This window comes from Gobius niger, assembly GCF_951799975.1.
Source record: "Gobius niger genome assembly, chromosome: 3".
Lineage (NCBI taxonomy): Eukaryota > Metazoa > Chordata > Actinopteri > Gobiiformes > Gobiidae > Gobius > Gobius niger.
Genome location: NC_136854.1, coordinates 3,602,674 through 3,618,291, shown reverse-complemented (window position 1 = coordinate 3,618,291; position 15,618 = coordinate 3,602,674). Strand labels below are relative to the sequence as shown.

The window sequence follows — 15,618 nt, the reverse complement described above, 5'->3', positions numbered from 1 at the left end:
CCAAACAGGCTAATGCTAACGAGACTACAGGAAAAATACACTAAACAGGCTAATGCTAACAACTATTGGAAAAATACACTAAACAGGCTAATGCTAAAGACCTTTGGAAAAATACACTAAACAGGCTAATGCTAACGACTATTGGAGAAATACACTAAACAGGCTAATGCTAATGACTACAGGAAAGACACACTAAACAGGCTAATGCTAACGACTATTGGAAAAATACACTAAAAAGGCTAATGCTAGCGACTACAAGAAAGATACACTAAAGAGGCTAATACTAACGACTATTGGAAAAATACACCAAACAGGCTAATGCTAACGAGACTACAGGAAAAATACACTAAACAGGCTAATGCTAACAACTATTGGAAAAATACACTAAACAGGCTAATGCTAAAGACCTTTGGAAAAATACACTAAACAGGCTAATGCTAACGACTATTGGAGAAATACACTAAACAGGCTAATGCTAATGACTACAGGAAAGACACACTAAACAGGCTAATGCTAACGACTATTGGAAAAATACACTAAAAAGGCTAATGCTAGCGACTACAAGAAAGATACACTAAAGAGGCTAATACTAACGACTATTGGAAAAATACACTAAACAGGCAAATGTTAATGACTATAGGAAAGACACACTAAACAGGCTAATGCTAACGACTATTGGAAAAATACACTATACAGGCTAATGCTAATGACTATAGGAAAGACACACTAAACAGGCTAATGCTAGCGACTATAGGAAAGACACACTATACAGGCTAATGCTAGCTACTATAGGAAAGACACACTAAACAGGCTAATGCTAATGACTATTGGAGAAATACACTAAACAGGCTAATGCTAATGACTATTGGAGAAATACACTAAACAGGCTAATGCTAACGACTATTGAGAAAATACACTAAACAGGCTAATGCTAGCTACTATAGGAAAGATGCACTAAAAAGGCTAATGCTAACGCCTATTGGGAAAAGTACAGTAATGCTAACGGCTGTAGTAAAGATATAATACTTTAAACATGCAAACGGACGCTGAAAGGTTTGTCAGACTAGCCGACTTGCTAACTTCCTCTATATCTCTATGACGGCACCAACTCAAGTTAAATTAAAGACTGTTTACGATGTCGTGACGTCAAGTGAACGCAACCTAGAAGTCGATCAAACTTTATTTACAATGTTCGTCCTAAACCAGCTCTGCATAAACGTCCCGCACACGTCCCACACCCACGAGTCCGCCCCGTCCCGAACGAAGGGCGAGGATCCGCAGAAGAAGAAAAACGAGGAACTATTTCATGCAATAAACTCAGAAAAAAAGCCTCTGCGCGAAGCTTGAAGCCGCACGCGCCGCAAAAGCGAAAAACTCGACGCGACTCGGACCGGGACGAGCCGCGGCGTTTCGAAGAGACTGTTACGAAAACACGTGAAGTCTGTTTTTTTTTTTTACTTTTCAGTTGAGCGGGAGAAGTGGAGGGAAACACGCTTTGAGGAATGCAGGTCGTCCTCAATCAAAACTAAACTGAAATCTGTGTCCGACCCCGAGACGGTCCGAGCAATACGCGTTTTCACGGCGTCTCCCCAAATGCATCTTCGCTTCTTTGGCCATGAGGACGCTGGGACGTGAGGACGGAGGGGGGAGTACGGTGGCCTGGAAGGAGCACAACGCGGGGGAAAAGCAAAAACATGAGATTCATATAGCGTTATTTTTTAAAAGTGCATTTATAAACATTATCTCACATTAATGTAAAGCTTATCATGGAAGTGTTTATCGCAAAAAGGTTATTTCGCTCGGGCTGGCGCAGATGTTTATCGGTTCTGGCGTGTCGTTGATGACCACACGATTGATATACATTTACTATGAAAATAATAATATATACAGAAGTTTAACATAGCAAGAACAGAGATATATCTTGATAAGTTCAAGTGATTCAAAGGGTTTGGGTCATTTTAACTTCAGTAAAAGCTCAGTCAGTGGAATAAGTATTTTTGCTCTAAGCCGAGACGCTGTAGGTGAAAACGAGGAGTGGAGATCCCTCAAATATATTAGTTTTAAAGGAAAAACAGACCAAACTCTCTCTTTCCGATGTTTATTCTCTGAGATTTAATCCAACATGTCTCTGTGGCTCCCTGGTCTTTCCCACACTTCTTCATTCACAAATACTGACATGTTTGGTATCCACGTGTAGCAGGAAAGGCTGTGACCGAGGTGACGCTGTAATCCAAATATGGTCATTTCCTTTGTGGGAGAAAGCAGCGGCTAAAGAGGGAGGAACATACACAGGGCGCATGTGCAGACAAAGGGACTAAACTTTGGGGCCGTTTTCATTCCACCCTTTAACAACATCTGCACTTTAGTCGCTCCATAAGACTTTACAGACTCCACTCAACTACATCTGGAAGGTTTTTCACAGAATGATTTTTACAGATTTAATTCCTGACAGATTTATTGAGCACCGGCAGCGTCTCGCCTTAATGTAAAATATCCAGAACCGTGGGAACTTTTGGGTTCGGGGGTGCTGAGGGACAAGATTGCCCCCCAAAAGCTTTTTTCTGTGCTTGTTTCCCATCCATCCATCCATCCATCCATCCATCCATCCATCCATCCATCCATCCATCCATCCATCCATCCATCCATCCATCCATCCATCCATCCAGTTCCTTCCACTCGTAGGGGCAGCTGTTGGAGCTGCCCATATCACATTGCACCAGCCCCTTATGGCGCCCCCTGCAGGTGGTGGGTCCACAGAAGGACTCATGGTTCTGACCGGGCCTGTTGGTCTCTCTTCTGACCCGCTCTGTGTCTGACCCGTCACTTAGGGCCTGTTTGCCCTGGGAGACCCTACAGGGGCACGAAGCCCCCGACAGCAGAGCTCCAGGATCATTCGGGCTCAAACCCTCCACCACGTTCAGGTGGCGGCTCCAGGAGGGGCGCTTGTTTCCCATTGTTTGCTTGTTTCCCTGCAGCACCTTCGGCACCCTGGGTTCCCATGGCCTTGCGTACATTGACAGCTCGGGTCTTCAAATCTATACACATCATAAACACATCATAAAACAATGTTAGGCTGCACTTATCAGGCTCATTTCAAACACACAAATGAAAGAATTTCAGGTAAAGGGCCTTCGGTTGCAAAAATACTTGTTCCACTGGCGTCTCCTCAAATCAAGGACAAACGTACTTGTTCCTCGATCACTTTCGCAGTGAGTAAATAAGAGCGGTGTCGTATAACAGGACCAGACTCTTTCATTACGTCGTTCAATTTCATTGTTAAAACCCAACAAAACTGGTTCCTTTACCAAATCTGTAAACCCAACTTTAATGAATCTCTTGGCACAAACACATCGGAAAATCCATGAAATCTATTGATCGGCCGATTTTATTATTACTAACACAAGGTCCACAGAGACAGAGGGACCTGATAAAAATACAAAATGTGAAAAGCTTTTCTTTAATCGTTTACGTTGCATCCGCTGCTTCAGACGGATCAATGTGTCGATAACAGTTCAGAGCAATATATATAAAGGAACCTCACCGTCCACTTCTGTACTTAAGTACTTTAATGAATCCGTTTTCAGCGTCCAGGCTTTAAACTTTGCCACACGTGTGTTTCACAATGATTTACACCAAACCAAGTCTTCCAGAACAGTGTGGTTTGTTTTTGCACATCACGGCTTTATGTAGAAGTCACGTTTGTCTTTGAATTATCGCACAATGAGTTCGTGTAAATGTGAAAACGAGAGAACAGAGAAGATTGTGACGTGTTTAAGGTCCGCTATAAGGCACACGTACAGGAGCGATCATATATTTTTAATTAGAATCTTCTTGTTCCTTTTCACAATTTTTTATTTTATTTTGTAAATTTATATTTTTATTTATTTATTACAATTCCATATATTTAAATTTTGCAAATGATTGAATTCAGAAGAATATTTTTAAACGCTTTAAGTTAACATATCTCTGTCAGTACATTAGACTCTTTCAGTCGAGACGCTGCAGGTGAAAACGTGGATTGTTTTTAGATTATTCATTCACAAATACTGACATGTTTGGTATCCACGTGTAGCAGGAAAGGCTGTGACCGAGATGACGCTGTAATCCAAATATGGTCATTTCCTTTGTGGGAGACAGCGGCGGCTAAAGACGGGCGCATGTGCAACATCTGCACATTAGTGGCTCCATAAGACTCCACACTTTTCCTAAAGTTAAGATGAAAACGCAAAATGACAGAAAACGTGCAATGCATTTTTGTCTCATATTTATGTCAGTAATCTACAGCAAAAGTTTCAAATTGATAGCTCTGCATTTAATTTTTTTCCCTATTCACCTGCAGTGTCTCGCCTTAAGTTCTTTATGTTGTTATTTCATGTCTTGGTGAAAGATTGTCTTAGGGAAAAGGCTGACTACCGCGGGTTCAAAACCTCTGATCTAAATGTTGGTTATCGATGTTTGTGTAGAACCGACGGAGACGTTTTGACCAAGGGCTAAGGTCGTAAATGTAAATGAGATGTTCGTAACGGTGTTTGTGCTTCTGAAGGGAAATGAAACGAGGCCCGAGAAAACTGTAGAGGAGACTTTCTGTTTGTGACGCGTCGATGTGCTGTGAGGTGTTTTTACTTTATATGTTATTTGCGACACTAAAAACAACACAAACACTACTCTACGAAAGGCTAAAGTCACTCAGAGGTTAAACAGAGAAAGGATTTCCCAGTAAACTCACATTAAGTTACATTTGTTTAAAACACTCCTCAAATGGACCTGCCTGCAGTGGGGATGGGCGGATCGACTCCAGAATAATGACATTTCCCGACCTTTTTTGATTCATGTACCCCTTGAGTCATTCATTTACCTCCAGGACCCGATATTCTCACCTAATGATCCACTAAACCCAGATTATTCAGTGTTTAGTTGGGTGTTGTGTTGATCTCAGTGTTCCTGAACCAACTTTAGCAGCACAAGATCAGTTGCATCCAGGTACAGGACACTTTTTGGTGAGGCAGTGTAGCATGGATACTGTGATATGTAGCTGGGAGCCACATCACAACCTTTTGCAGAGTTGGCGCCTCCTTTGGGTGAAAAGAAGAGCTAGAAATGACATTAGTGCGTGTGGGAGAACATTTCTCGTTCTGGGGAAAAACATTCCAAGCCAGTGTCAGAACCACAGGAAATGGCCGTTCTTTATTATGGACACTTCAGTTCACTGTCTGAAAATGATTGGGAGCTATTTTCTATTACAGTATCTGTCAGGGCTCATTATTGGGGAAACAGCTCCCCCTGGTGGCCGTGTGTTATGCACTTTGTACCTGTTTACCTTAATAATTCCTTCCCGTCGTCCCTCTGGGGGTAATACAAGTGTTAAAGGGATGACTGGAGGGTCTTTCATCTCCCCCTGGTGTCTCTGGACAGAAAAAACACGATTGAAACTTCGCTGCCACCGGGTCGGAGTCACCAATACACACTAATGGAATCACGAAGAAGAAGCTAACGGGCTAATGGGCAAAGCTAACTGCGGGCTAGCGCCACTTAAACAGTATTTACAGCCAAGTCTGAGAGAAAAAAAAGGATCTCCATTGTGTACGACACCTGCAGTGGCACTTATGGCCTCTAGGGGCACGAGTTACTTAGTACTGCTTTAAACGTTCTCAGCCTAAGTTATGATTCTCTGGGTCTTAAAACAAACATTAACGTTAGCATTAGCAGCTAGTAAGTTAGCTGCTGAGTGAACCATGAATCAGACAAAATCAATGTTGCGTAAATTTAATTTAATAACAATATAAAAGACCAGACTAAAACCTGAAGCTGTAAGGACATTATATAGCAACCAGCGAAAAAGTTACACAAGCAAATGTTACCTTTCGATTTGTAAATTAAAGTTCTCTGTTGGTCTTTATCAATGGAGCTGCTGTTTCCACCCAAAGGGGGCGCTAGCCTCCTCAGGGACGTAGATGTTGCTCCCATGGAATTACAAAAGAAATCTCTTATCGCCCATCCCCACAACACAGGCGCAGAATACACGAAAGCCAACACTCTAAATACATGAATACAGTGGTCAGAGAAAAATATATGTTATTGGTTGTGAAATATATATATATACACACACAAATATATCTATATACTTCTTTAAAAAAGGGTCACATTAGCCATAAAAGACCAAACCTGATTCAGTGAAACTTTGGTCGGATTTCAAATGAACACATTCATCAGTTTTATCCATGAACCCATCAGCGTTCCTGAGTTTGTCCACTGAACGTCCGCTAGCAGTCGTTAGCTGTTAGCCGTTAGCTGTTAGCTGTTGGCGCTGGTGGGCGTTTGAAGCTCCTCACTGTTGTTTTTCTTAAAGGGCTACATTACGATATGCACCACGCGCCGCTCACTTCGAGTCCATTTCCACGCTGCTTCTGGACAAAGTAATTCACCGAGAATGTACCACGAGCTGCTAAACTTTTACTTTGCACGCTTTGTTTACACTCGCCGAGGGTTGCAGCTTCAGATGGAAAAAGGAGAATGTTTCCGCGCAGGCTGTGTCCTCAGTCCCCCGGTGTCCGACTGTCCGACGAGGCAAACACAAAACGGGATGACAGTGACTTTACATCGTGTTCCAGTTCCCAGAAGTCTGACTTTCGCAAAACCCCGCCCCTTCACGGTCATGGTCCAATCTTACCTCAGACCGTTGCTATCAGACATTCAATCGAGTTGTTTTGTAAAGCCCACACCAATGTTCAGGCAAATGTAGTGTCCAACAGAGGCGAAAAAAAGGATGGAAACGAGAGGGGCATCCACTCTTCTAAACACCAAGGGAGAACTCCAAAACCATGGAAGAACGTCCTGTCCTTGTTGGATCTTCAGTTCTTGTTCCTGTCCCTGTTGTCCTCTGAGGATACGGCTGAAGACTGTGATACTAACGTCCGGTGGGTCAGATATCACTGGACCTGATCTCCTCCCATAAAAACGGATTCTTCTATTTCAAAGCCGATAAACAAGCTGGAAACCACAGACTGCTGACTCTTGAGCCAAGGACAGACTTGTTCGTCAGTCTCGTCATTTGTCAGGAGTTCCATGAGCTGCTTCTGCTGGACATCGTCACATAAAGCTGTTTCTGCTGCTGGAATATCTGCAGGAATATCTTGGCTTTACCCTAATCAAAAAGCTTCTTGGGGAAAAAGCACCAAAAATGTGACAAAAACTCAAACAAAGAGTGACAAAAAATCAACTAAAACTTGACAAAAATTCAACAAAAATGTGACAAAAACTCAACAAAAATGTGACAAAAACTCAACAAAAATGTGACAAAAATTCAACAAAAATGTGACAAAAATTCGACAAAGATGTGACAAAAATTCAACAAAAATGTGACAAAAATGTGACAAAGATGCGACAAAGATGTGACAAAAATTCAACACAAATGTGACAAAAAATCAACAAAAATGTGACAAAAACTCAACAAAAATGTGACAAAAATGTGACAAAAATGTGACAAAGATGTGACAAAAATTCAACAAAAATGTGACAAAAAATCAACAAAAATGTGACAAAAATGTGACAAAGATGTGACAAAAATTCAACAAAAATGTGACAAAAAATCAACAAAAATGTGACAAAAATGTGACAAAGATGTGACAAAAATTCAACAAAAATGTGACAAAGATGTGACAAAGATGTGACAAAAATTCAATAAAAATGTGACAAAAAATCAACAAAAATGTGACAAAAACTCAACAAAAATGTGACAAAAATGTGACAAAAATGTGACAAAAATGTGACAAAAATGTGACAAAAATGCGACAAAAATGTGACAAAAATGTGACAAAAATTCAACAAAAATGTGACAAAAATTCAACAAAAATGCAACAAAAATGTGACAAAAATGTGACAAAAATGTGACAAAAATGTGACAAAAATGTGACAAAAACTCACCAAAAAGTGACAAAAATTCAACCAAAAACATACAAAAGGTGACACAACAGAGCAACAACGCGAGGAAAAAGCTCAGTTTTGTGGGTCTTTCAAATGAGGTGTTACACGAGCCGTCTGCTCGGGCGTCACTGAGCCGCTTCCCCAGATTTCAGCCAGCTCATTTCACAACACCGCTCAGATTTCAACAACACTACACTAACAAAAGAAGAGAACTGGCCAAACGACTGTGCTTTTGGATTAAAGGAGCTCCAGGGATATTTTCCAACTTCCCATGAGGTCGCTGCTTTAGCCTCGACAGTTGTAGCCTCTTCGTTGCACATTCACAGTCCATTAAACCCATTCAGCACAGTCACAAAGGGGGCGGGGCTTTTGCTAAAGGTCGCAGCTTCTCGGCCGACGCTGAACACTGTAAGTCCTGTATGGCTTTGCGTAGGACCGGGGGGCGGTTCTGGACACAGCCGGTTTGACTGTTCAATGATCAAAACTGTTACTGCGACGCCAAACGCTTCGAAACACCACGTCCGACTGGAAACGCCTGTGATCCTTCTGTAAATATATAAATACGTACCATAGCACTAAAAGACTGGTCACTGCAGCGAGATATTGGACCTGAAACACTTGTGGTAGACAATAGGAACTAAATGGGAACAATGCAACTTTACTGGGCTCTTCTCGGCTTATTGTGATGAAAGTTTGGCGTGACGTACTGGAACTCAAGTTTGGTTGACCAACTAAAACCATTGTTTGATTGTTTCTGCGGTTAAATGGTTGATAATACTTGTTTTTTGGGATAATTGGTTAGCGCTCTCATTCTTGCATTCTTACTGTCACTCCGGGCTGTCGATTGGAGCAACGTCCGGACACTTTTGGCGAGTCCCGTGACGGCTCTGGGTGAAACAAGAGGGGAATTAGTCTGGTGGCAGTTAGGAAATCTCTGATCATTTCTCGTTCTGGGGCTAAAATATTCCTTGCCAGTGTCAGAGCCACAGGAAAACGTCCAGTCTCGCTCACAAACTCATCAGTTCACTGTCAGGAGACGACTGGGAACCATTTTATTTCGAGAGAAACGATAAAAGCCAGTTTATTGATTGCTACTCCCTTTCAGGGCTCATTAGAGGGGAACAGCTCCCCCTGGTGGCCATGCGTCAGCCCTCTGTGACTTCTTTAATCAGCAAATCATCCGCCTGATTAAACGTGCTCAGGTTTAGGCCTCAATTATGATTCAGGGAGTCTCAAACGCACATTAACGCAGAAGATTAGCTGCTGAATGAACCGTGGAAATTTAGCTCAAACGATCTCAGAGCCACAGATTTAATGACATTAGTCGCACTTCGACAGGAGCTGGTGTTTTGTTAGCCAAAAGGGAGGGTCCAGAGCGCTCCAACCTCAGACCCCTTCAACCCCGGGTCTGGAGAGAAAGAGACGTAACATTTAGATATAGACAAGGGGAGAATGCACTTAAATGCACTTGAGAAACAAACATTTGCCTTATTTAGCCAAGTGCTTACCTGTTTTGGTGAAAAGCTGGTCTGGGACTCCTATGAGACGATGCATCTCTTGTTTGAAAACATTTACAAAGCATCTACCGCTTGTAAAATCCACTGCTTTGCCTCATGGGTTGTTAAAATGTAGTACTTGAAATGAGCATAAAGTAGTTTGCACTCTGCATTAAGCGCATGAATGTAGCCCCACAGCGCCTCCTTTGGGACAATTCCAAACTGCTCCAGGACATGTTCTTCTAAAGGCACTTGAAACGCAAACCCCCCTCAAAATGAACTGGGCTCAGGTCTGTCCAGTTCCTGTTGAAATGTGACTATTTCATTTTCATTTATTTATTCATTTGAGCAGAAAAAGTATGTATATATGTATATGTATATAAAGACAAAAAAAAACCAAGACTTTGTGCTGCAAAAGGAGTAGGAAGAAGTTCAAGAATATATAGTAAACCTACCCCTTATCTCTCATTCAAGTAATCATCACAAAAACTTTCCGCTAGACTCATGCAAGAAACCGATGCATGAGTCTGTGCTTATATATTGATATAAATCGTTTTTGATCGTACAAAATGTCAAAGAATTTCATCATTTACAGTCTACCAAAAATAAATAAATAAAGGATTTATCATTTACAGTCGTAAATAAATAAATACACCATATGGTACATAAGAGTTATACCAAGGCTAATCTCTCTTTCGTTCTGATCATACAAAAATATATATATATATTTTTTGGTATTAACCAACAAAAGTCTCGGTTCCACGTGACAGTTTCTAAGCGTTAACGTCTTCTCTGTGAATGATCTGAAGCCACACTTCACTTCCTTTGCATCTTCAGATTCCACAGATGAATATCACTCATGAGCCGTTTTTCTTTACTTTCTTTATTTCAGCGCTAACAACCACCGACCACTGAAAACAGTGCTCACAAAAACAAAACAGAACAAAGTAATAACAAACATCATTTTAACAGAAGAAGAACCTTTTTCCAAAAGGTACCAAATTTACTAATCACATTTTGACTTTGATTTTGCACAAGTGAAATTAATTTAAACATTGAAGGGTGTCTTACATAACATTTTGGCAAGTACTTTTCTCTATTGACGACAACTTCCGCATTTGAACATTCAAACAGTAACTGAAACTCATCACCGACAACATTATCATTACAGAGATTACAATAACGACACCTTTGTATCAACCACTACTTTTGCCAGTCGATTGTTTCCGGTTCTTAAATTACAAATGGCGCGTCTGTGGGAGACATTCTCACACAAAAGATACTTTTCTAATTCAAATACGGTTTTAAATTCCACATAAACATCATAGGGACGACATGGTGCCACATTCTCCTCTCCATTTCTGTATAAACTGTTCCTTTAAGGTTCTCAGTCGACCTCTGCCCATTCATTTCACTGGATGAGAGATTCTTCTGACCTTCTTAGTGACGCAGACGTTGCTCCCATGTATTTAAACCCATTCAGTTCCTAAATGATAGCGACGGCTTTCAGTGGGGAGTTTTCCTGTTTTCCCTGATTTAAGGGAGACTCCGGCTGAACCCAAAGCATGTACAATAGGACGAGGAGAGTCGAGAGTTGCATTGTTCTCCTGCGTTTCATCACAGACGTCTTCTCCACACATCTGCAGACACGGAATCCACTTCATCTCCGCTTGTACAAACATAATCACGAACAATCCCGGTTGCCCGACGGCGTTTCAGACTCGACAATGTCCTGGAATCAAACCTTTTCTGTTCCAAAGTCTTCAAAACCCATCGGATCGATTGCCGCGTTCACGGATTTCGTTGATTTGCGATCTGTACATTGTTCTCCTGTATATATCCGAGCGTCCCGTGTAAATCCAATGCAATAAGGACAGGGTTTTTTTCCTCCGGAGCGTCGCTTTCTCACTTGTAAAATACACGCTGGCCTTTCTTTTTGTACCGCATCCCCAGGCTGTACAGACGCCGCTTGTATGATTTCGGAGCATGTACTTAGGACTCTTTTTGTAAACACGCAGCGATACACGTTGTACAGAAGCGCAGAGAGCCATGGATAGGTTTGCAGTTCGCGCCGAATCGCATGTTTGTACAGGCCGTTTGTGAATACTTTACCCAAGGGAAAACACTTGAAGACATCTGACTGCGTGCTGTCGAAAAATAACAACTGCAATGCATTTTTGTGCCTTTTTTATCAATGTATGTATCTAGACAATCTTTAAGAAGCTTGTGTACAACCAAACTACGGTCAAATAAACACATTTGGGGAAAATACGATGTCGGTGTTCGCCTGGTTCTTGGTTCTGGACTTGAAGACGATTCCTCACGAAGTATGTGTCAGGTCAATGTCAAGGTGTTTGAGACGGAAGAAGTTGGGTCAATACTTCTACAGCCAGAACTGTAGAAGTATTTGCGGGACAGGGGAGTCTAAAAGCAGGAAAAGAGAAACGTTGAGGTTGTGTATCACCTGCAGCAAAATGGATTTCCTTCGGGACGGTAGTGACCGATCTGTGGTGATCCAGTTTGCTGCACAAGGTAAGGCTGGACAGGCCACGGACACAGAACGACAGCCACGTCTCTGCTGTGGTGCTTTCGATCGACATCATTGCGTTCATGAGTTTACGTTGACGAGACTAAACTTGGAGAAATCCGTTTGTCAGACGTTCGCCATCAGAGCGTGAGCGAGGAGCAGTCTGTGCCTATAGCTCCCTGGTCTGAGCGACTTCACTGTGATCAAACTGGGACTTTATCTTTTCTTTATATCATCTTTATAGTTTGTGAACGCAGAAGCATGTTGATGAACGAATGTGCAGACGGCGCAGTTAATAAAAACTCTGGAAGCGATGATCAGAGGACGAGGAGAGCGGACACTTTCGGGAAAAGTCATGATCACAATCAGGACATTTCTGCATTTTGTGGAGGAATCTGTGAAAAGCTTAGCACGACCTTCAATTTTCATCCCCATTTCCAATACTTATTTTTCCAATACTTAGTTTGTAATGAATCTCTCGCAGAGCCATGTCATGTGACGTGCGTGACCGTGGAATGCCAATCGTCTCTCTTCTTTGCCAGTCTCAACATCTTAAAGGAACAGGCCACCGTTTTTACATACTGAGATATGTTCTTACCTGAGCTTTGACGAGTTCTTTAGGACCTGTCTGGTCTTCACCCCGTGCCTTCAGTCACGTAAACACAGCGCAGACGGCGTTAGCATTTAGCCTCTCCCTCTCTCCTCTATAGCTCCAAAACAGGTGAAGATAGAAGCTACCAAGGTCTTCCACGTTTCCCCTATTTAAATATGGTTACGTGAAGTTTTCCACTGCAAAGTATAATTACACAAAATTAAACAATGTGGATTTTCTAAGGGAAAACGTGGAAGAGCTTGGTAGCTTCTATCTTCACCTGTTTTGGAGCTATAGAGGAGAGAGGGAGAGGCTAAATGCTAACGCCGTCTGCTCTGTGTTTACGTGACTGAAGGCACGGGTGAAGATCAGACAGGTCCTAAAGAACTCGTCAAAGCTAAGGTAAGAACATATCTCAGTATGTAAAAACGCTGGCCTGTTCCTTTAAGATGTTGTCCATTCCAGTCCAGACAGTGATTCACGAGGGAAGCGTTTCTCTCCCTCCCTCTGTCCCGCTTCCCATTGATTTTACCTGTGACGAAAACCAATTCCAACCCTTCCTTCCTTATACAGTGTCCCAGAAAGTCTAGCTGTTTCCGCTTCAGGAGTTTTCTCTGTTTTAAGAAATGACTGAAATGTGACGAAACTAAAATCATTTTTGTCCTAAGACGGCTAACACTGCATCTCTGTCAGTTTGTCCCAGGGCGGCTCTGGTACAAAAGCTGCTAAAACACAAAGGAACAAAGGTACAAAGCTGTGGAATTCATCACCTACAGAACTGAAGACCATGTAGGAGTTTCAAATGTTCACTTCTACGATCTTAAGTCTTGAAAACTGAAAACAACAGCTCTGACTTAGTTGTACTGTTTGTGTGTGATCGGAACTTTTGTATACATTTTTATTACTATATTTTACCATTGTAAATTTGTGTAGAAAGACCCAACCAGGAACAGGCTGAAAACCTGAATTGAAACTATGTTGATTGCATCGTCCCAGATTCATAACTAAATAAGAACAAAACTGGCGTCAGAATGAGTGCTTGTGATTATGAGTGTGAGTGTCTCGTGTGTTCATTGACTGTTCTTACCAAATAAAATCACCTTCATAAGCTCTTTGGTGGCTAACCGTGTCTCTCTCCGGTCCAGGCGGCGGTGATGTCCCCCACGGAGAAGCCCCCGTCCCCCACGTCCCCCGACTACCGCACCAAAGGCCGCGACGACGAGAAGCAGCACTTCCACATCCTGCCTCAGCTCCAGGCCCAGCGCGCGGACTTCCTCACCGTGATGCTCACCGGGACGCTACCCGCGCGCCGCAGCTTCGCCACGCCGGACGCCGCCGCCGCCGCAGAGGAGGCTCCGGGCCCGCGGGACGACGACGTCACCAAGAGCGAGTCCAACAGCGAGGCCAGTCAGAAGAGCACGGAGCGCAGCCAGGAGGCGGCGCACTCCACGCTGATGGCCGAGGACCAGAGGGGACACAAGGTGCAGATGTGCTTGTGTTGCTTTAGGAAACTCTTCATTGCCTTCATTCATTGCTTCACATCAGAATGGACACTTTCATGAGACGCACATGAACATCCTGGAGTTTTCAGAGGTAGATAAGTGAAGCATTACTGAACAGTCTGTTTGTGTCTTGTCCAGGTTTCAGCCGCTGAAAACGACCAGGACCTGGAGGACGCCTCGAAAACGCTGGTGCTGTTCTCCCCGGGCGACACGCGGAAGTCGCCCTCGGGCGGCGACGCGGGTCTGGAGCCGGAGCTGGCCACGGCGTTCGCCCTGACGCCCCGGAACGAGCGGCCGCCGGTGGGGGAGACGCTGCAGCTGGAGCCCCCGGACACCGGCCGCCTGTCGCCCGCGCTGAGGTCCGACCTGCGGCCCTCCACGCCCATCGCCCCGGCCTCCCCGCCCTTCACCAAGGTGGAGCGCACCTTCATCCACATCGCAGAGACCTCGCACCTCAACGTCATGTCTTCCAACGGGCACCCGGCCAAAGACCCCGAGCTCTTGGCCGCGCTGAGCCAGGCGGGAGACGGGGACCAGGCGGGAGGCGAGGACCAGGCGGGGGGCGAGGACCAGGCGGGAGACGAGGACCAGGCGGGAGGCGAGGACCAGGCGGGAGGCGAGGGCGTGGCCAGGTTTGAAGAGACTCCAGCAGAGAATGGATTGACTCTAGAGGTCCACGCCGTCTCCCCAGTCCAGGACAAAATGGAGCCACAGGTAAGAGCGAGTTATTTATTGACCGATCTTGGAGCTTGGGTGGTTCAAATCCAAAGGTATGAGGGCCTGAACTCTGGTAAAATACATGAAATAACACTCACACATCATCCTTTGGGATTGCAGCACCAGTTCCTTTAACTACCGTAAATTCTCTAATACTGGCCTGTATTCCATTAGCGGCCGGGTCTCCGACAGTGACCGGGTCTCTGACAGAGGCCGGGTCTCTGACAGAGGCCGGGTCTCTGACAGGGGCCGGGTCTCCGACAGGGGCCGGGTCTCCGACAGGGGCCGGGTCTCCGACAGGGCCGGGTCTCCGACAGAGGCCGGGTCTCTTACAGAGGCCGGGTCTCCGACAGAGGCCGGGTCTCTGACAGAGGCCGGGTTCGCGGCTGGCGGAGGCAAATTAAAGCCGGTCTCTAAAACAGGCCGGGGCTTTTATTAGAAACTATAGCAGTAGAAATATTCCCCATGTTAGGAATTTGTCTCATACTGGTGTAAATGAAAACTCACGTGCAGGAAGTAACAAACGGGAACCCGGGCCGAGGGGGACGCTGCGGAGGAGCTGATCCGAGCGTAACTTTGACACAGATTTAGCCACTTTTCAAACCTCCTGTGACGATATTTGGAAACAGAGCAACAAATGTTGTGTGACCCTCCAGGGTTTTAATAAAGTCTCCATCGCGTCTTCAAAGCACGTCCAGCTGCTCCGTGTGCAGGTCAGTCCCACGCCTCAAAATAACTCCTCCCATCAGCGCGAGCGTCTCGTCTTCTCTCGGGTCAGTCTCATGATCGATCACAAACACAAACGCTCCGTCTAAACTCAACTTTTACACAAGATAACAACAAATAATCCGGTCCGGTAAAAAC

At 44.1% G+C, this 15,618-nt stretch overlaps 1 protein-coding gene across 1 annotated transcript in view; it reads left to right on the top strand.

Moving 5' to 3' along the window:
- Window positions 1–15,618, top strand: part of ttbk1a (tau tubulin kinase 1a) — an 86,532-nt gene that overhangs the window by 64,773 nt on the left and 6,141 nt on the right. The window contains exons 15-16 of the mRNA XM_079554127.1: window positions 13,681–14,016; window positions 14,176–14,751. Coding sequence (XP_079410253.1) covers window positions 13,681–14,016; window positions 14,176–14,751 — 912 coding nt within the window. The remainder of the gene's footprint in view (window positions 1–13,680; window positions 14,017–14,175; window positions 14,752–15,618) is intronic.